At 45.3% G+C, this 19592-nt stretch overlaps 3 protein-coding genes across 4 annotated transcripts; all 3 read right to left on the reverse strand.

Moving 5' to 3' along the window:
* Positions 1-8424: 8424 nt before the first annotated feature.
* LOC127594096 (cyclin-dependent kinase inhibitor 1B-like) lies at positions 8425-9075 on the reverse strand. Its single transcript, XM_052056028.1, has 2 exons — positions 8700-9075; positions 8425-8522 (listed from the first exon to the last, which is right to left on the reverse strand). Exons 1-2 carry the CDS (start codon positions 9073-9075, stop codon positions 8425-8427), a joined length of 474 nt encoding a protein of 157 aa, XP_051911988.1.
* Positions 8920-11417, reverse strand: cdpf1 (cysteine rich DPF motif domain containing 1). Of its 2 annotated transcripts, XM_052055221.1 has the most exons (4): positions 11113-11417; positions 10865-10976; positions 10449-10559; positions 8920-9068 (listed from the first exon to the last, which is right to left on the reverse strand). In XM_052055221.1, the coding sequence occupies exons 1-3, from the start codon at positions 11277-11279 to the stop codon at positions 10449-10451; spliced, it is 390 nt and encodes a 129-aa protein (XP_051911181.1). In that variant the 5' UTR covers positions 11280-11417; the 3' UTR covers positions 8920-9068. The 2 variants fall into 2 exon arrangements, with proteins under 2 accessions (XP_051911181.1, XP_051911180.1); XM_052055220.1 differs by lacking the exon at positions 8920-9068 and having other exon boundaries at positions 10283-10559.
* Positions 11418-11546: 129 nt separating this feature from the next.
* pparaa (peroxisome proliferator-activated receptor alpha a) lies at positions 11547-19571 on the reverse strand. Its single transcript, XM_052055203.1, has 8 exons — positions 18360-19571; positions 16908-17118; positions 16584-16738; positions 14427-14565; positions 13374-13576; positions 13035-13304; positions 12539-12782; positions 11547-12461 (listed from the first exon to the last, which is right to left on the reverse strand). Exons 2-8 carry the CDS (start codon positions 17089-17091, stop codon positions 12217-12219), a joined length of 1440 nt encoding a protein of 479 aa, XP_051911163.1. The 5' UTR covers positions 17092-17118; positions 18360-19571; the 3' UTR covers positions 11547-12216.
* Between the last annotated feature and the right edge of the window lie 21 nt (positions 19572-19592).

Genomic DNA, 19592 nt, shown 5'->3' on the forward strand with positions numbered 1-19592 from the left:
CTGAAATGCCCGCTTCAAAACGAAATGTTTGGCTTCCTGTCTTTTTTTTTTTTGTGGGCACGGCTTCTGGAGACTTTTTTTATGGGTCAATGTACCGCTGACCTGTAAATCCTCAGATCACGCACGCATCGCACAGAGACGCGAGTGTGCCACATTTAAAGGGCTACTACGATTAGCGAATGGAGTCGGCTGTGTTCACACCCACAACGGCGCAAACTTAGATTTTTTTTAAAATCAAAAAATTTTTTTTGCGCCAACCACAAAAACAGAGCCCCTGACCCTTGCTGAGTGAAAGCAACTTCCAGGCACTTTTCCGAGGCAATTATTGTACATTCTCATCACGAAGAACTCGTTTGCAACCTTTACAAATGGCCATGACTTCGCACCACGTGCTCAGTCTGGAATGAGTACATCAAGTGCTCGTCTGCCCGTGAAGCTGCAATAGTCTTGAGATATATTTAGAACTCGTGATCCGACGGCAACAAACAAAGCGCTACAAACAAGTCATTCAACTCAACCTCTAATCTTCCCTTTTACTCGCACGTATGGACAAAAAAAAAAAAACGGGGGATTTCACGCACGTGTGCATTGCATGCTCAGCTACGAGTTGGAGGCCCGGCGGCGTTTACTGCTACTAGCAGCGCTTTTGTTTCGAATAGGAGTCCTTGAGCACCCATGACAGCATGCTTGTTTATTTTTACACGGAGCTGAAAAAAAAAATCCCCCAGACATAGGTAGAAAATAAATGCCCTACTCTTTATTTTTTTTTAGTATTATTTTTAACCCAGTGAAAACAAAGTGCCGTTTGTAGCGAAGAACGTGTGATGATCATGTTGATAAATTAAATGGGGGCTTTTAAAGGCCTCCGCTGCTACTGTAAAACATAACATAGTGAGTCTACATGAGCATTTAATCGAAGGTCAAAGTATGAGTTTTGCTTGAACAAAGGCCACAGCGTGAGAAAAAAAAATCATCATAATTTTGAATATAAATGGCATTCAGATCCAAGAAAAGCAAAAGGTCAATGGACATGAACTCCACCCTGCTTATTTCAACATGGGCCATCCAGTTACACAACAAGGAGGAAGAATTTGGGAAATAAAATGACAGCCAATCTATAATGTGCAATAAAATGTTGATGGTTGGGTTTTATAATTGTAATTGTAATATTCCAGACGGAGCACAAAGCAGACTATGATGTCATCAGGCCAAATATGACTGGAAAATGTTAACGCGTTTATAAAATTTACATTGTACTCGTGATTTTAACTGCTTGTTGTAAGGTGTCCTTGAGTTTCTAGAAAGGCGCCCACAAATAAAATGTATTATTATTATTATTATTATTAAAATTAGAAAAACACGAGTGAGCAATGAGATTATGTTATGTTATTGAACAGTAACAGTAGTTGCGGTGCACCACAAGGCTCCTTTCTCGGACCTTTGACTTTAAATCTTTCTCAAAATAATGCCGTGGTTTCTCTCACCGCATATTGACTGACAACGGTGCCATTATTCTTCGTTGACTCAAGAAGTGTGCCGCTCGTCCTACGAGATGTCACATCCACCTTGTGACAGTTTGCCGGGTGTCATCGGGACAAGAATGTGGCAGTTTGTGGCCTGGGTGTGACAAATGTCGCCGTGATCACATTCCAAACGTTTCCAAATTGCAGATTGGGAGTTCAGTCTTGGGATTGGGCTCGATTACACTTACAGATACGTTTGCCTCTTCGCTTGGCGTTTTGTCGATGTAACGGAGACGACTTAAGAGAAAGTGAACGCTGAAGGTGAATTTTCGGGGTGTGGATACAGCTACAGTACATATTGCGACATACATATAGCGACAGCGCACAATTAGCTAGCGATAGCTCGAATCCACAAAAAAAAAAAAAAAAAAAAAGCAAGGTGTACCTAATTAAAAATAAGGTTGAAAATGGGTGTTTATTCAATTCGAAAGGTATGTATAAATTTATCTGGCCATCTACGGGCATGTATGTGACTAAAAGGTACAGTACATATTGCGACATACACATAGCGATAGCGCACAATTAGCTAGTGATAGCTCGAATCCACAAAAAAAAAAAAGCAAGGTGTACCTAATTAAAAATAAGGTTGAAAATGGGTGTTTATTCAATTCAAAAGGTATGAATCAATTTATCTGGCCATCTCCGGACATGTATGTGACTAAAAGGTCATTTGACATCATCACTGTCCTCTTTACATGTGTTATGCACACATTTGACTAAAAAGGGGAGCGCCCTGTACTTATTTGATTTCTGGCCTTTTTTTTTTCTTTTTTTTTTCATGGGCCTGACATCGTTCCGTGCTGCGGTCTGAGGTCTGTCGGCTCGCATCTATTTTCCTTCAGAAATTGGAAAGAAAAAAAAATAAAAAAATAAAAGAGTACAGAGCAGGCTAAAAATGTCTCGGACATAAACCGCCGATGGCTGAAAATAGCCTCCAGAAGGGTACTATTATCATTAATGAGTCAGAAGCAGTTAAGATTAGAGCCCTTTTTTTTCTTTTTTTTTTTTTTTGCTCGACTGGATGCCGATTTATCCTCGCTCGTTCACATTTTGCCGAGTTAGGAACCGGTGTGGACCACATGTTATTCGCACGCATGCAAGAGAATATCACCGTCAGACACGACGCGTCACAAAGTGCGCCGGTCGCAAGGTGCGTTTACTGTTGTGGAGACATGTCAATGCCGTTTTTGTCTGGACGCACGCATGAAAGAAGAAACGAAAAAAAAAAAAAGTCATATGATGTAAGGGAACACACCCATATGGACAAACGCCCACGCCCACATCATTACATGCTCCTTTATTTATTCGCAACGTGTGAGTCTACAATGAAAAGGCCCTTTTTGCATCAGTGTGTATTCAGGAGAAATCGCACATATGGAAAGAAAAAAAAAAAAAACCCCGGAGAATTCCGTCTTCCAACTTTTCTGTGAGTGTCACTGCACCTGTGTCTGCCTATCCTTTTTTTTTTTTTTTTTTGAGGGGAAACAGTTAAACTACTGCTGAATGGCCGGTTGGACCAGTTTGGTCGTTCGCCGTAAAAATCAGTCTCCCGAAGATGTGTTTTGCATATATGCGTTTGTGAAGCCCCAAACAGGGAACAAAAGTCAAATAAGGGTTTGTTTGCATCCCAAAATAGAGTGAACGCAGCAAACAGCACACACAAGTTTGGATTTGAACCAAACATGATGCAACCTTTGAGAAGTGATGACCACAGCATGTGTTTATGAATCAGGGGGGGGGGGGTTATTTCGTTTTATTCATTCATTCATTCATTCATTCAACTTCCGAGCCGCTTGATCCTCACCAGGGTCGCGGGGGGGTGCTGGAGCCTATCCCAGCCGTCTTCGGGCAGTAGGCGGGGGACACCCTGAATCGGTTGCCAGCCAATCGCAGGGCACACAGAAATGAACAACCATTCACACTCACACCTAGGGACAATTTAGAGTGTTCAATCAGCCTGCCACGCATGTTTTTGGAATGTGGGAGGAAACCGGAGCACCCGGAGAAAACCCACGCAGGCCCGGGGAGAACATGCAAACTCCACACAGGGAGGCCGGAGCTGGAATCGAACCCGGTACCTCTGCATTGTGAAGCCGACGTGCTAACCACTGGACTACCGGGCCGCCCTGTTTTCGTTTTATTATTTACAATTTTTTTTTTTCAAATTTCGCAGTCCACTTTTTGGTTTGTGGATGCTCATATAAAACAACAATGGGAACATACCATTTTCGAGAGGAAGGGGAAACGGTTCTAGGGTGACTTAAGATAAGATAAGATAAGATATCCTTTATTCGTCCCACACTGGGGAAATTTACAGCCTCCAGCAGTAAGAATGTATGTAGAAAGAAGAAAGGAGAAATTAAATGGCTAAAAGTATAAATAATTCCGGCAAATAACATAACGCGTCACGTTTTTGGTTTGTTTACAAAAGACAACAGGAGCGCACCAAATTCTCTACAGTCCCGGCTCACTTGGTTTGACGCAATACAATTTTGGAATGCACCCGAGGACGCCTCCTCGCACGTATCAGCCACATGTGGCGGCTACGTGTGGAAAACATTCCTTTCTTTATATACACGCTCGGCAGGAACAACCCAGAATGCGCCGCGATGATATAAATCGGCTCGCCGTCCTTATTTGCACTCTGCGTCGACTCCGAAAGAGCCGCGGTGTTGTCAGCGTGTCTTAAAACAGCTGTCGGATAGCACGCGGGAGGTGACGAAAAGAAAGCTCGTATAAGAAGCGGCGTTGTGGAAACTGGAGCCGGGCCAAAAGTGCCGTGCCCTCGTTCCTACACGAACACTCTTGAGCATTATTGATTCAATATGACCACTTTTAGCCGATGGGGCAGGTATGATTGTGCCCCGAGTTGATCCCGTTTTTGTATTGAGATCCACTTCTCTCCTCACCCGGGCGTGACAGTTTGCACATTTCTACAAGCTGGTCTTGTAACGGTGAAACGTAATCACAAGCTGGTGGTTATTTGTTCTGGAGCGCGTTTTGGTTTGCGGGCCGGGAGATTAGCCCACGCGTAGTACGCTCTGGCGTGTTGGAGGCCACGACCGCGCTGTGAAATCCGCTTTTAAAAACGCACTCGGGCGACGTCTGCACAGGGGTGAACTTTTACCTTGACGACGACCTGATGAACTTGACTCCTTGCGCTCTCCGCGGCTCTTCCTCCAACACCCCCCCCCCCCCCATCTGTCATGTGAATTGAAACAAAAGTCAATCATTGACGCAGACATTTTACAACCACGATACTAAGTAGTATCGTGGTTGTAAAAGGCTCATAATGAGCGGCAATCATAAAATGAAGTCATGCCGCGTGATGAATTTTGTCTTAATCGCTCGCAAATTCGCGCTCAAAAAATTGCAAAAAAACACAGAGGAGCTTTTTCTTCAGAAAGAAAGACAAAAACTGCCTAGAGGGGAAGTTGCTCTCATTGAGCAGTATTCAATCACCCCCCCCCCCCCCACTAAAAAGTGAGAGCTTCTCATGTAAAGCGCTGTGGGTGAGAAGCTCAGTGTATTAAACACTGTGGGCAGGAACAAGGCCATGGTGGGGGATTTACCAATTTCTGAGACAGAAAAAAACAAACCAAAACCACCCCCCCAAAAAAACAAAACACTTGTGTGTTTGTATGAAGGATGATGGGGGGGCGGGGGGAATCAACGCCGCAAAATCACATGGCTGGTGACATTTAGAGCTCAGCACATTTGTTCCCCCCAATGTGCAACAATTCACGGAATAACAACAACAACAACAAAATACAATTATGAGGAGAAAAAGAAGCCAAATAAATGTTAAAAAAAAACTAAACATTTTGTCCTACCCCCCGCCCCCTCCCACCACATACGCCGATACTTCCTGTAGCATGTCTGCCCTCGGGTCAAACATTAGTCATGGGATCATAAGTTTGCTCACTCAGCAGTGGTAGTTGTGGTGGTAGCAGTGGGGGGGTCCAAAAGATCAGCCCGTTCCAAAACCTTTTTTTTTTTTTTTTTGTAAGTTGGTTAATATGTTGTTGAGGTGACACACCGCCACGCGTATCCAGGCGATGAGTGCAAACACGCGTTTGGGGAAAAAGTCGTGGCCTGAGGTTATTAGCGTGAGCTGCGCTTGATGGCTGTCTCCTCTCCAATGTTCAGCTCTCGGGGCTTAATGAAAAACATAAACTACAACCAGGAGAGAGGATGGTTTTCACATATAATGAACCCAGGTTTTTTTTTTCTTCCGTTTTTTGGAAAGGTCACCTCGGGGCAGACAAGAGCTCACATTGGCAGATTTGTTTGTTTACATCCCAACGCCACAAAAAGATCTGGCCAAACGATCCCCTTTTTAGCTCCACGCCGACTAAAATTAAAAGAGCTCGGCCATCACAATGGTGTGACCACGAGACCAAAAAAAAATGACGCAGAAGATGGGCTGAATTAATACCAGCTTGCATGGGGAAGTTGTATTTCCGCATGAAAACAAATTCTAAAGGAATATCGGCACTCTGCCTTTCCTCTTTGGCAATGACAGCCAAGAAGTGAGCTCATTCTTTTATAGGCCTTCTGGTGAATATCTATTCATAGCCTTCAGCGTTTATGGCCCTCATTTGTTATCTGGAGCAACAATTACCGTTCATTAACTCAGGCAATGAAAAAGCTTTTGCTGACATGGCCAGAAAATAACAATAATGCTAGCTAGCTACTTCAACTCACAAATTTGATGTGAACAAAAACCTCATTTCACTTTTTTTAAATGGCTACAAATCAACACACTTTTGAAGACTATGATAATGATTATAATAGGAAGACGAAGAACAAAATAAAGACATACCTGAGCTTTCATATTTGGCAAACAGTTGGCGACAGGGGGTGCAGGCAGGAAGTTGATGGGGCGGGGCTTATCCGCACCAGGTGAATCTAATGACAAAAACGGACGTGACAAAAATGTAAACATGGTAAATAAACGAATGCTTAAAACCACTTTGTTACCCTTTTGACGTCGCGGATTTGTACTCGGGCGGTGGTAGCGTGCTGGTGTGATGTCAAAGGTAAAAAAAAATAAAAATAAAAATACTGCGAGGCGATGAGCGCAGCGCACACTTGCGCGCCTGCAGGCGGAGTGAGGTATTACAGGAATAGCTCATACGTACACACGCACATTTTGAGTGTGTACGTGTGCGTGTGTGTGCCTCCTACACACTGATAACAGGAAAGAGGCAGCCAATGAAACTAATTGCAGTGTACGCGAATGTGTGTGTGTGTGTTTTATGAAAAGAACAGCCTGTACCTTCTCGAACTCCCGCCCCCAGCTCCTGATTGGCTGCCACTTAAGTGGTCTGCTTTTCTGCTGTGTTCGCATTGGCTGTTCGGTACGCCACTTCTCTTTCCCTCCTCCTGCAGCTCACATGCCTTCACTGCAGCTTTTCTGCCCCACTTGAGAACTGTTTGCAGGGAATTTTTTTTTTCTTTTCTTCCAAGGGCCATTTGAGCTCACTTACTATCTATCGTGCAGTTGTTGCCAAGTGCATGTGAGGTTACACTTTTATGCAAATAAAGCACCCGGTGAATATCAGTGAGCTTTGATTAGTGGTTAGAATGCTCGCAGTTAGTTGCCTGTGAAAGAACCTGGCATCCTAAGTTGACTTTAGAGGGGAAAAAGAATACATTTAAAACGTTCTCGGCACAGGTTTGCAACAGTTTATTCGTCTTTTACAAACAATGATTATATTTACAAAAACGTTGCTTTGGAAAAGCCATACAACCACCCCACACATACACACACATAAACATAAATAAGTTAGTATAATTTTTCAGTGTTTTTTCCAAACAAAAAGGCACACAGGTACACTTCAGAGGTTACACTTTTGCCGAGGCAGTGCAACTTTTGTTTTTTTTTCTGCCTATCACACAAAAAATTGAATTAACAATAGTGCAATTACATGTTCCACATGAATTTCACATATTTGCATAAGTAGCCCAGTGATTTTTTTTTCTCCCCAAACATTTTTTATCTGGACACCACAGTTCAGCAAAACTGCTGCTGTATAAACCGGTCAAATAGTTGTTTTAAATTCTTAGGATTAGCGGCAAATACTGTGAAATTTGGTCAAATATTGCTCAGCCCCAAAAAAAGGCACACACTTTGGCAACCCCCCCCCCTTTTTTTTAAATCGTGAAATAAAAGCGGGCACATCAGGAGACCATGTAAACCTCATTTTTTGTGGCCATTCCCAGTAACGATGGAACCATGCCGGCGTAACAAGCTAAAACACTGGGACACATAAAGCCATAATAATAAAAAAAAAAAACAGAAGACATAAGTTTCCATCCAACCCTGATTCATTGAAATCTGCAGTTACCCCTCCCCGCCCAAAAAGTGGAATACCTGAATAAGAACGACATATTAATGACCACTTGAACGAAAAAAACATCTTTGCGGGGTGGAAATTGCACTGCAACTCCGCCCGTGTCAAAATTCACACATATTCGAAAACACAGGCATGAAAAGCAGAATGCTTTTTATGTGCTACATACATAAAACAAAAAAAATAAAAAACCCATAGGTAGTAAGAAAACAAAATGGAGGGAGGGTCAGGAGGGATAATCAATTTGCACACTTTCTTGCTACATTGTCTGCTGCTTCTGAGGCGATTTAACAATACTAAATAATATTCATAAGAGTGCCAAAACTTGATAGTGTACATATTTCAGTGCTTGTGCAGCCTCTATTGCCTTCCTATGGGGTCTGCTGAGGGTTCTTCTCGATGATGCTGTCTGCAAAAAAAAAAAAAAAAAAAAAAAAAAAAAAAAAAACCACATGAAAAAGGTTTTCTACTCCGTTAAATCGAACAACGGGGCTTGTGGTGGGTTCAAATGACACGCTCTGACCTGGTGCCAGCGTCTCTCCCTAGACCTCCCCCGACGGACCTCCAGCGTCAGGGGGCGGCTCGTCGTCATCGTCCCCCCTGGAATGCGACCGCTTCGTCGGGCACTCGCTAGACAGACCTGGCGGTAGAGAAGGAGTCGTCAGGAGGAGGAAGGGGAGGGAGAAAGAAGAAATGGGGGCTGGGGTGGATGGGGGGCATGTGCCAAGCTGCACGTCCTCACGAAAAAAAAATATAAAGGCAGGAATTGCAAAGTCCACAAAGATGCTTCGAGAGGGCGTGTGCTTGTTGTTGTCACCTGCAGCATCCGACGGTCTTTTCATCGAAGAGTCTATGTTTTGGTTCCGAGGCGACTCCACGGAATCTTCCGCCGGCGGCCGCCGCCGCCTCCTCCTCCTGTGCGGCGGCCTGGAGTAGAACTCCGGAGCCTCCCGCGTCTCCGTCCACTCTACGTCCCCGCGCGGGAGCGGTCGATCTTGGACCGGGTCGAAATTGTAGCGGTCCACGAACGAGCGCACGTCATCCTGCAGCGTTGCCGCCAAACGGGCCCGGATCTCGTCCGGGTCAGGTGTGCCGAAGAGGTTCCTGCACACCGGGGGTCGGACGCGGTCCTGCTGCCGCGCGTCGACCCTCTCCAGCGGCGGACTGGCATTGGAAAGGCGCACGTCTGACATTTTGTTGCACATATGACGACAACAACAACAACCTCAAATCCCTTGGCTTGTTATATTCCTTGCGAAGTCAGAAGGAGAATGCAAAGCGCGTACTCCAGTGCGCCATGCAAAAACAAAAAAAATTAAAAAGAGGGCGGGGGCGAGAACAATCCACAAAAAAACGACACGGCAGGGGTTTTAAAAAGCACGACTGTCACGTTCTGCAAACGCGCGCACACAAACACACGCGCGCACACCAACATCCGCAGAAGTCAGGTCGTCGGAGCCAACATGGCGTTCGCGAGAGCGGAGAGTGAAGAAGGCAAGTTGACATGAAGGACTATTTAAACAGAGCCGAGCTTTCATTGGTCTGCGCGCTCGCTTAGGCCCGCCCACTGAGTGAGAAACTCTTAAAGCAGAACGCAGGGAAAACTGGATTCAAGTCAACACACCGAAAACAGCCTCAGACTTCCATTCCTGCTTCGCGGCTTGAAATTCTCAAACCCCCGACGGTCCACTCCTTTGACAAACCCCCCCCCCCCCCCACAAAAAAAGTCACAACATGGCCACCGAGCTTCAAGGCCACTGGCATTGATGGCTTTGCTGTGCTCCTCTATAATCATCCGAATGCAAAATCTATCAAAGCTTCCCTCTCCGCCATTGCGTTTACAGCCACCAGGGGGCAGAGGAGAGCAGATGTTCTGATTTGGATCCAAATAAGATTAAAAATGACCTTTGACACCCAGCCAACGCTTCCCTATCTCTCTCTCTCTATATATACACACACACACACACACACACACACACACACACACACACACATACATATATACATCCGGTTAATAATTCATTCAAACAGCAACCGCCTAATTCTCTGCAGACTATAAAGGCCACTTGTTTACAGTTAACAGATAAAAAAAAGCATTGAGTCGGGATGGCCGTGGGGCAACGTAGTACTATCACGAGCATCAGCTGATTGGAGCCATGCAGACAAGACAGCACTGCCTGATCCAATTGCGGTAGCCCATAAACAACTTGATTGAATCGCAGTAAATCCACTCAGCATTTAGTTTAGAGGCATCACTCCGCCCACCCCTCCAAAAATGTGTCAATATAATCACCACGGGGCTTTGTGCTGTGTTGCAGACTTCAACTGTTCCTTTTGCAGAATTGAAGGTCAAACATCTTAAAGAGCGACAATGAAAGATAAAATGCCCCCCCACCACCAAGTAAGAGATCCAATGAAGGAAATATTTAGTGATGAATGACAAAATATTAGAAATCACTCTCAAGCGTATGAATAAAAACACACCATCGGCATTCTATTTCGGAGGTGCTTAAGTGTCCCATGGTGTTTAATTAAAAAAAAAAAAAAAAAAAAAAGGACTGTAAACCTATCGCGGCTGCTTCTTGGTCAGCTCGGTCCGGATCTGGTGGGGAAATTGCTGCAGGTTTTCGTTGACGCAGCGCAGGCAGAACCTCTTGGTGTAGAAGAGGCTGCAGTCCTGCCAGATGAGAGAAATCAGTGGTTGAGTGCGTTATTTACACATGTGGCAGGTCACATCCAATGCAAAAGTAGATTCAATTGATTTCACAAACGCTCACTCAGCACATAGTGTGCACTGTACCACATGACTACCAAATCATAAGAGAGCAACTGGTAAAAACCCACACACAGAGGGAAGTTGGAGTGCGTTTCTAGGTCGGAAAGGCTTGGCACCCATGTGCAATGCCATTGAACGACACAGCAGTCTGTATGCACTTCACATCCTTAATGAAGCATTAAAATGTAACTTAAGCGAATTCTTACCGAACCAACACAAATGGTAGCGCCACACAGGCTGCACTTGGAACCCAAAACGAGGAACTTCTCTTTCTCTGGACTGAAGGGGTCTTTCGTCACATAGCACTCCTCCAGCAACCTGGACAACAACGCGTGAATGGATTTAGCATCACAAGGCTGGAAAAGTGCCGCACGTAGTGGCTACTTGCATTAGCATTGCTAGCCCCGCACTGAACGCCGCTAGCTCATCGTCGTGTTTTCCTTTTTCCACTTACACAATGGCTCTGGTGTTCGGTGGTTTCTGTCCGTAGGAAGTGTAAGGACAGCTTAGACCACACGACTGGCACGTAAATATCTTTTGGCGGCGCTCGCGAAGAGTCGCTTCCATTGTTTTTGTCCAGACAGGACGTAGTGATTCATTTGCTGCTACGGCTGCAGTCATGTGGTTGGATGAATCTTTAGCGCCTTCTAGGGGACCGGAGAGAAATGGCAAGCATTACATTTGCAGAATAATAATAATAGAGTGAGAAAAAGCACAATACATTCCTAATTTCACCAGCCTATTGGTTATTTAAATGGAACAGGGGATCAAAATGAGAGCTCACATTATTAGTCGCCCCCTTGTGCTTTGCCTACATTGTAATTAATCACAAAACACTCAAAGCATGCTAAATAAGGGCAGTACGTATCAATAACCATTTCCCCCCAATGCTACAACTCATTTTAATGCGTTAAAAATCAAAAACCTTTTGTTCTATTGCACACATGGACTATAATTAAAGTACATTTTGCATACATTTCACAAAATACGACAACCGATTGTGTTTCGTCAAAACAAATTTCATATTGTACAGTATTTAATATTCATGAGCAAATGTAGAACTTTGCAATAGTTTAAAATTATTTTTCGACCAGAATCAAGTCATTTCCATGTATACTAAATGTGTGACCCAAACCTTAAATCTGACATCAAATTCTAAGAAACCGCACCACAAAATGTTGATTCAGGGGTTTCATCATCAGAGTTCACGGCGGTCACTTTTGTTCGTAAGGCACAACACACATTTAAACAAATAAAATTGATAGTGTTTTGAAATAATATTGTTTTTTTACAGTTTTAAACAGTTATTTCACAGTGGTCACGTTTGTTTGGAAGGCACAATCACACATTAAAAGGCATAACATTTTTGTAAAGAATACGTTTTAAACATGAGTTTGAGACCTTACCCGCTACAATATTTTGTCACTACTGTATTTTACACTCATGTAGTTTTTTTTTTTTTATCTCTGGCCCGATCTTTACCGCTTCCCTTCTCCCGAAAAATAATAATAATATACTGTATAGTGATCAGGGAGACAGCAGGCAAATGAGCCATGTTTTAGTACATGTCCCTGTAGATCTCCTGGAGGAGGGGGTGAAGTGACGTGTCCTCCGTGGTCTCGATTTCCTGCACCAGCTGAGCGTGTTCTGTGACCAGTTCCCGGAGGTCGGCCAATTTCTGCAACAGTCTTGGGAAGAGGAAGGCGTCGTCTGGGTGGTTGACCTGCAGGTGGAGCCGTAGCGCCTGCACAATGCCTTCCTGGAGCCGCTCCACCAGAGTCGCATCCACAAGACCTGGACGGTCTTCAAAGACCAGGGGGGGAATTTAAAAAAAAAAAGTGAGGACCGAGACGATCGTCTACAGGGAACATTAAACTCACCTCCGCAGCATATGATGGCGGCCACGAAGAGAGCCAAGTCGCTGTCATCCAACTCCAGGAAGTTGAAGCGCGTGGCGAACTGGAACTTGGGCTCCATCATGTCGCCGAAGGGCCGCTGCAGGCTCTTGAGGAACTCACGGGTGATGAAGCCGCCGCCGCGCGCCACCAGGAGGCCGTCTTTGTTCATGCACGAGGCCAGGAGCGTGAAGAGAGCCTCGTAAACGCCGTACTTGAGGAGAGTCACCTACAAATAAATCCGCAATGACTATTGGGCAAACTCACTGCTTTGAAGCAATTCCATTTGCACACCGAGACGGTCTCGCAGCCGAAGCAACAATTGCAAACCATAATCCGTCACTTGAGTACCTGAGAGTGAGTGAAACCACTGCAAGCGTCTCAAACCTGCTCATAAAAACTAATTCAAAGCAACCGAATTTGAAAAACCAAATTTCTACATGGAAAACAAAGGTAACGAGAATGAAAAGGCCCAAGCTACCTGATCATTCAGATCGAGGTTCTGGAAGCTGGGAATGGCTTTGGCAAACTCGGTGAGCTCAGTGACCGTCTCCACGGAGGTGCTCTGGCAGCAGTGGAAGAGGCGCGCTTCGGCCTTCCTCCGCGGGAGCCCGCCGCATCCCACGGCGGCAACCAGAACCCCAGCCGGGACGCCGCTCTCGGGCTCCGCGTCATCCTCCTTGGACACCGCGCGTGTGGCCAGGGTCCTCTCGGCCAGCTGGAATGTCTCCATGTCGTGGATAATAAAAGGCTGAAGGAGAAGAAAAGAGGTCAGGCGGGCTGAAGATGGACAGAGTCAAAGCGTGTCGCTTTGCTTTACCGGCTCGCTGGTCTTCCCGGTGAGTATGAGCCGCGCTTTTGCTTTGTTCATGCTGAAGTTCTTCATATAGGCTTCGTGGATGCTCCTGATGAGGACCTTGTGGTCGGCCAGCGTGGGTCTGGACTCCTTCTTCTTCTCCGCCATCTTGGTCTCCGCCTTCAGCTTCATCTTCTCCGCCTGGGGCATGCGGCCGAAGCGGATGGCTGTCGAGCCGAGACATTCCTTCAGCCTCCCTCTACATAAATTAGCCCGCACGTGATGCGGCCGCGCTCTTTTGCGTCTCGGGTTTCCGATAGCGCGGTGCCCTGCGGCGTGAGGCGGTCAGGACGAACCCGATGACCTCAGCTGTCGAGGACTGGCCAGATGTGCCCCGAACTTACGTGGGGGCTCTGTGTTTTGTCAGTGGAAAGTTTCAGCGGGACGCCGCGCTATTTAAAAAATACAAATAATAATTAAAAAACAAAAAACGCAGGCAACGTCACCTCCTGCTGTGTTTTTGCATGGAGCTACATTCGCTCTACTTTAGTGGTGGGGAGTAACCTAATACCAAAAAAAAAACCCCAAATGTTACTCAAGTAGATTTACTTGAGTAAAATAGTTTACTCAATACGATATTATATATATATATATATATACATACATATATATATATGCATATACATATATATATGCATATACATATATATATATATACATACATACATATATATATGCATATACATATATACATACATGCATATACATATACATACATATATGCATATACATATACATATATATATGCATATACATATACATATATATGCATATACATATACATATATATGCATATACATATATACATATACATACATACATATATATATTATATACATATATATACATACATACATACACACACACACACACACATATATATACATATATATATATATATATATATTACTGCCGACCGAGATCCTGGGGACTGGAAAAATGTGACGGCACATACCGGATTGAATCGTAAGTCCTTAGAAAAGAGTCCAAAGCTAAAAGCACAAGTTCTGGCCTTACCGTTGTGGGACATGCCCACCGAAAGGCACTTGTGAAAGCGGCAGTACTGGCACTTGTTTCGGTTCTTCTTCTGGATTTTGCAGTGGCGTTCGCACTTGTCATACTCCAACTTGAGCCGGATTGTTCTCCTGAAGAAACCCTGGCGGAGGCATAAAATACACACTCAAGACAGTTGTTTCCTTTCAAGCCCCCCCCACCCCCATGCACTCTCTGCGTTTCACATGGTCCGAACACCGTCGGTGCTTTTAGGTACTGGCGTCGGTGTTACCTCACCGCCCTACGGAAGCAAAAGTGGAATCGCACCGCGTGTATTCTTAAAGAGCCCCGGAGTCGAACGACAACATTCGAAAATCCCTCAAAGTAAGCGGGAGCAGATGTCACACAACATGTACCCAATAATATGCGCATTCCATATTCCTTTCTGACATGATGGTTACAGATTCTGGGCTATTAAATCATACGCTAGCGTTAGCGGAACACTTGAGGGGGAGATGAATGAAGTCGTTCCGTGGGTTTGACTGAATAAACAGCGTTGCCTTGAATCGAGCCTCCCATCAGGGGGGGGGGAAATTCCAGCAAGCGTGTCTTTGCATGTGCGCCACAAACGTAACCAGAGGCGATGTGATTTACGACGTGAGGAGATAAACGCACGAATAAATCACATTGCGCAACATCCCTGTATGACTCCATCCCACTTTGCTTTATTTACTAGAGATTACAAATGTGAGGTTCCCCCAAACTGGTGAAGTTCGCGGACGTGAACGCTTGCTCGTTTTCTCTGAAAATCAGTAGAATGGAGCTACTTTAGTTTTGTTCGAGTCGGCTTGTGGATCAGAATGTGAAGGGTTTGCCTTGGGGCACATCTAATTTCGGCCCTAGTGATTTTCTGCCGGAAATGGCCGCAATGGGGGCATCATTTGGAAGGAAACAAAACAAAATTTAAAAAAAACAGCAACGCATACTGGAAGAAAGTTAACGGAGCCAAGTTGCCTTGTCCAGTGACGCTGGCGTACATCTGCATTTCGTAAACGCTGGAGTGACGCTCATTAGGCTCGCCCAGATTACTGTGCAATCAGTCGAAAAGAAGCCGTTTGACTTTGTTGCAGATGGCTTGTGCGTTCAAAGCATGTAGCCCTGAGCCTCAGGCCAACTGATCCGGCCACATGTCATTTGAGCCTAACTGGCTTGCTGACTAAAGGGGCCGCGTAAAAAAAAAAAAGAAAAGTGTGATGTGGCGCCATTTTGGGGTAAAAATCCTGGCGGACAGCGAATGGTGCTGCGTTCCCCAGACCAGTGAAGTTGACGTATATGAGTGACTGTCACTCGGCACATTTTCTGTTTGATTGTTTCACCAATCAATTAACCAGTTGGGGCCTAACGATTACCACTTGGAATGAATAGTGATGTGTATTTTTTTTTAATCTGTCATTTTAGCCATTTCAAAACAACATAACACCTCATATAATACCCCTCCCCCCACCAAAAAAAAACAAAAAAAAACGCCAGGCATATTTCTGACTGCCACACACACATGGCAGATTTTTCCATGATGGGATTAAAAAAAAAAGTAACTTGGGCGCTTGATTTAAAAAAAAAAAAAAAAAAAGCGCTCTCCATAATACCCCCCCACCAAATAAATAAATAAATAAAACGCCAAGGCATATTTCTGACTGCCACACACACATGGCGGATTTTTCCATGATGGGATAAAAAAAAAAAAAAGTAACTTGGGCGCTTGATTAAAAAAAAAAAAAAAACAGCGAGTACTGCGGCTCAAGTGTCAAGTGGGGTCGCGTACGTTGACGACTCACACCTCTTGTATACATTTCACTTTTTGTGAGCTCCGAAGCGACAAAAGCGATCAATACCAGGCGCGCCACCCCGTTTGGTCCCGATGACATACGGCCAATTCCCCATGAGCGGTCGCTTAGCTCCACGCGTGTGGACAAACATCACCGATGCTGGCTAGAAGCCAAGCAGGGGAGAGGTGACGAGTCAACCAAGGCCGTCGAGTCCTCAACAAGCTGGCTTTGCTGTCTACGGAACTTCACACTGGCCTCGAGGTCAAGCGCCTCTACATAGCAAGCACTAAATATGTTGACGTATGTGGGCAGGTGAGCACCAAATATGCCGTCCCAAATTCTTTGGAAGGTTCACCTTGCAGCCCTCGCAGGCGTGCACGCCGTAGTGGAACCCCGACGCTTTGTCCGAACACACCCGGCACTCCAAGGTGAGGGGGCCCAAGACCTCGTCGGGATGCGGCGCCTCACCGATGCCACCCGGCGACGGACTGGAAGCCGGGGTTAACGTATCTGACGGGACAACGCGGGAGGAAACGCTTGAGTGTGCATTTGTGAGGATTTCGACACCATTTAGCAATTTAACGTGATACTGACACGGACTCTAATTCATGTTTATACAAAAACGAGATTAATAATCATCATAAAGAAAATATGCTCGGAAGATTACCTGCCAACTCACCCAGTGCGATGGAGCTCTCCGACTCCGAACCGGGACGCTGGTACTCTGGGAAATCAAAGCCCAGAGTCTCATCCCCGATGGACTGGGAGATGTCGCGAAGATCCTCCATGAGGTCAGCGCACAGCGGGCTGTCCAAGAGGGAGTCCCCCAGTGGGGACGGGGGGCAATAGAGATCCCCTGCCATGGCCGGATGACGACCTCACTCACCAGACTACGGAGAGAAGACAGCAGTGAAATCTGATGAAGTTTTGTGTCCAACAAAACGGCCATTAAAGTGCCATCAAAAAGCAACAGCGATGTAGTTTAGTGAGCGTGCCGGGACATCTGTTTGAGCCATTCCACAACCCCCCCCCATTCCGACTTCCAGTAATTGACTGCGGCAGATGTTCTGACGTTAATGTAGTGCAGAGCAAAGCCCCGATTCAAGATTACAACAATAGGGATAAGGAATCGCAAGCCGCTGCCACGTTAACACGACTGGAATTTGCGATTGCGACGCATAATACAACCAAATTAGCACAAAACTGATGATTTTGCATGTGCAAAGTTTTGAGTTTCCGTGCATGTTTGTAACCCTCAAAGTCAGCGTTGTTTTTCTTGGTGAACTGCACGTTCAGTTTCGCCCAAACTCATCAAACGTCACGTTCTAACATTTACGACACCTGCATTAACCATTACAAAACAATCCACAAATATGGAACTCTCACTCATTCTTGTTCAGGAGGAGTGAGTGTGTTCCAGCATGTCTGCAGGACATGTCCTGACAGTGAGTTGTGTAACTAGCAGAATGCTGTGACAAATCCACACACACACACACACACACACACACACACACACACAAAGCCAGGTGAGTGCAAGTCAGTGACATTAAAGTGGGATCACATCTGGAGGTTTCGCAATCACGAGTGGTCTGCAACATGATGAACGCCCTAAAATAAATGAAACAAAACATTTTTTTTTCTCATTAGGTGCACCTAATGTGGATTTTTAAGTGTCACCTGATCAGGCATTCATTGTTTTGACTTCCCAGGCGCAGAGGGTTTCTCTACTTAGGTCACAGGAGGAGAGAACAAAAAAAAAGAGCTTTGGAGACTGCATGTCAACAAAGAATCACATGAATCCAAACCAAGTGTGAAAGAACAAAAATCTACACACCATATGTGGTCCAGACGCAGCTGGGTAAAGCTGCCCTTATTTTTTTGTAGTTTTTTAAAATTTGCACTTGCAACAAGTCTTTGGATACCCGGCTGAAAGGGCGTTTAGTGTCAAAAGCCCAAAATACGTTCAAAGACTAAACTTGCCTGGATACCACCCTCGTGTCTGACAAGGTCATCGGACCGCTCGACCTATTTTTGAGTGCTCCAAAACTTTCAGCAGATAGGGCGGAAATCCTCTTAGCGGCTCGCAGGCACACTTGCATAACACGAGTAAACGTCGAATGGTTTGCATTACCGCAGAGAGTTCGCTGCCGAGCATTTCCAGATGACGAATCCCGGGGGCGCTCGTTTGACTTGCGGTGCGGGTGAAGTCGGGAGACGGTGCGATGAGCGAAGCCGCTCCCGAGAGTCCTAACAGCGGCCCGGGTTCGGTCAATACGCCCTTCGTCCCCTCGGAGGAAATGACGTCGGCAGAGAGCGAACGAAACGAGCACACCTATTCTTTGGACCAATCGCAGCGAAGGGTTGGCGAACACTTCCGGGTTGTAAAAAGACAACAACACAAAATTAGTCATTTTACATAGCACACCGTCAGTACGCGCAGTTTAAATACAGGCAAGATTTTTAAAAAGCGAACATTTTAATCTTAATTCATTAACGGTGGGAATTTTCTTTCTGTTCGGGTGCATCATGAGAAACACGGCTCTTGGAAAGGAACTGAATGCATATTTTGTCTGTTGCGCCCTCTGCTGTGTGTGGGTACGGGTCAAGCTGGTGGTCAGAGAAGAGAGTGCAGAAAGGGTCGTTATTGTGGAATCGTTTCAAGCGCGCTCGTCAAGAGACATTAGGTCGCGAGATAAGATTAACTATCCATCCAGCTTCAAAAGCACTCGAGCTGGCGCCAATCACCAATTTGGGGGGTAGCGGCGGGGGTACCCTCTGGACTTCCCAATTTCTTTGTTAGTATTGAGGATGAGTACATTCAGGCAATAAAAGAAACCAACCATATTTTGTTTCCATTTTTATTTGTCTTTGAATTAAAACAAAGCAGCTCTGATACATTTGACGCAAATACGAGAGTGCAAACGCCGATAATATGGAGTAAAACTCACCACGGGTACGCCCTCAGACATCAACCAGTGGCCTTTTGACACATTTGAAGCAGGGTGACGTGTGACTCCTCGGACGATTTGCTGCCCTCCAGGGAAGGCAGTAGGTTGTATAGTTACCTCATGATGGGGTAAAATCACAACCCTGAAACCACACAACCTACTACCTCACCCTGTGCGAACATCATGTGTCACCCTTGTGGCTGAGTGAAGGTATGAAGCATTAGTCAGTTGACATTAATTTCAGTGATTACCCAGAGCCAGGAAAAAAAAATGGCATTCATATAAAAAAAATTCTGAAACAACTTTGTGAAGCCGCTGCCTTTACAGTCTCTTCAGGAAAGACAGTAAGTTGTATAGTCATCTGACAGTTTGGGCAGGACCCTAAAACTACACAACCTACTACCTCACCCCAAAGG

Source organism: Hippocampus zosterae, chromosome 21, assembly GCF_025434085.1.
Source record: "Hippocampus zosterae strain Florida chromosome 21, ASM2543408v3, whole genome shotgun sequence".
In the NCBI taxonomy this organism is placed as follows: domain Eukaryota; kingdom Metazoa; phylum Chordata; class Actinopteri; order Syngnathiformes; family Syngnathidae; genus Hippocampus; species Hippocampus zosterae.

Bases quoted from the DNA above. Each gene is read 5' to 3' on its own strand.
- LOC127594096 (XM_052056028.1), bottom strand. From the start codon at position 9,075: ATGTCAGACGTGCGCCTTTCCAATGCCAGTCCGCCGCTGGAGAGGGTC. The intron at 8,523-8,699 runs GTGACAACAACA...CTCTACCGCCAG, and splicing joins AAGACCGTCGGATGCTGCAG to GTCTGTCTAGCGAGTGCCCG.
- cdpf1 (XM_052055221.1), bottom strand. From the start codon at position 11,279: ATGACTGCAGCCGTAGCAGCAAATGAATCACTACGTCCTGTCTGGACA. The intron at 10,977-11,112 runs GTAAGTGGAAAA...GTTGTTGTCCAG, and splicing joins CCGAACACCAGAGCCATTGT to GTTGCTGGAGGAGTGCTATG. The intron at 10,560-10,864 runs GTAAGAATTCGC...CTCATCTGGCAG, and splicing joins CTACCATTTGTGTTGGTTCG to GACTGCAGCCTCTTCTACAC.
- pparaa (XM_052055203.1), bottom strand. From the start codon at position 17,091: ATGGCAGGGGATCTCTATTGCCCCCCGTCCCCACTGGGGGACTCCCTC. The intron at 16,739-16,907 runs GTGAGTTGGCAG...TTGTCCCGTCAG, and splicing joins GGAGAGCTCCATCGCACTGG to ATACGTTAACCCCGGCTTCC. The intron at 14,566-16,583 runs GTGAACCTTCCA...TGCCTCCGCCAG, and splicing joins ACGCCTGCGAGGGCTGCAAG to GGTTTCTTCAGGAGAACAAT.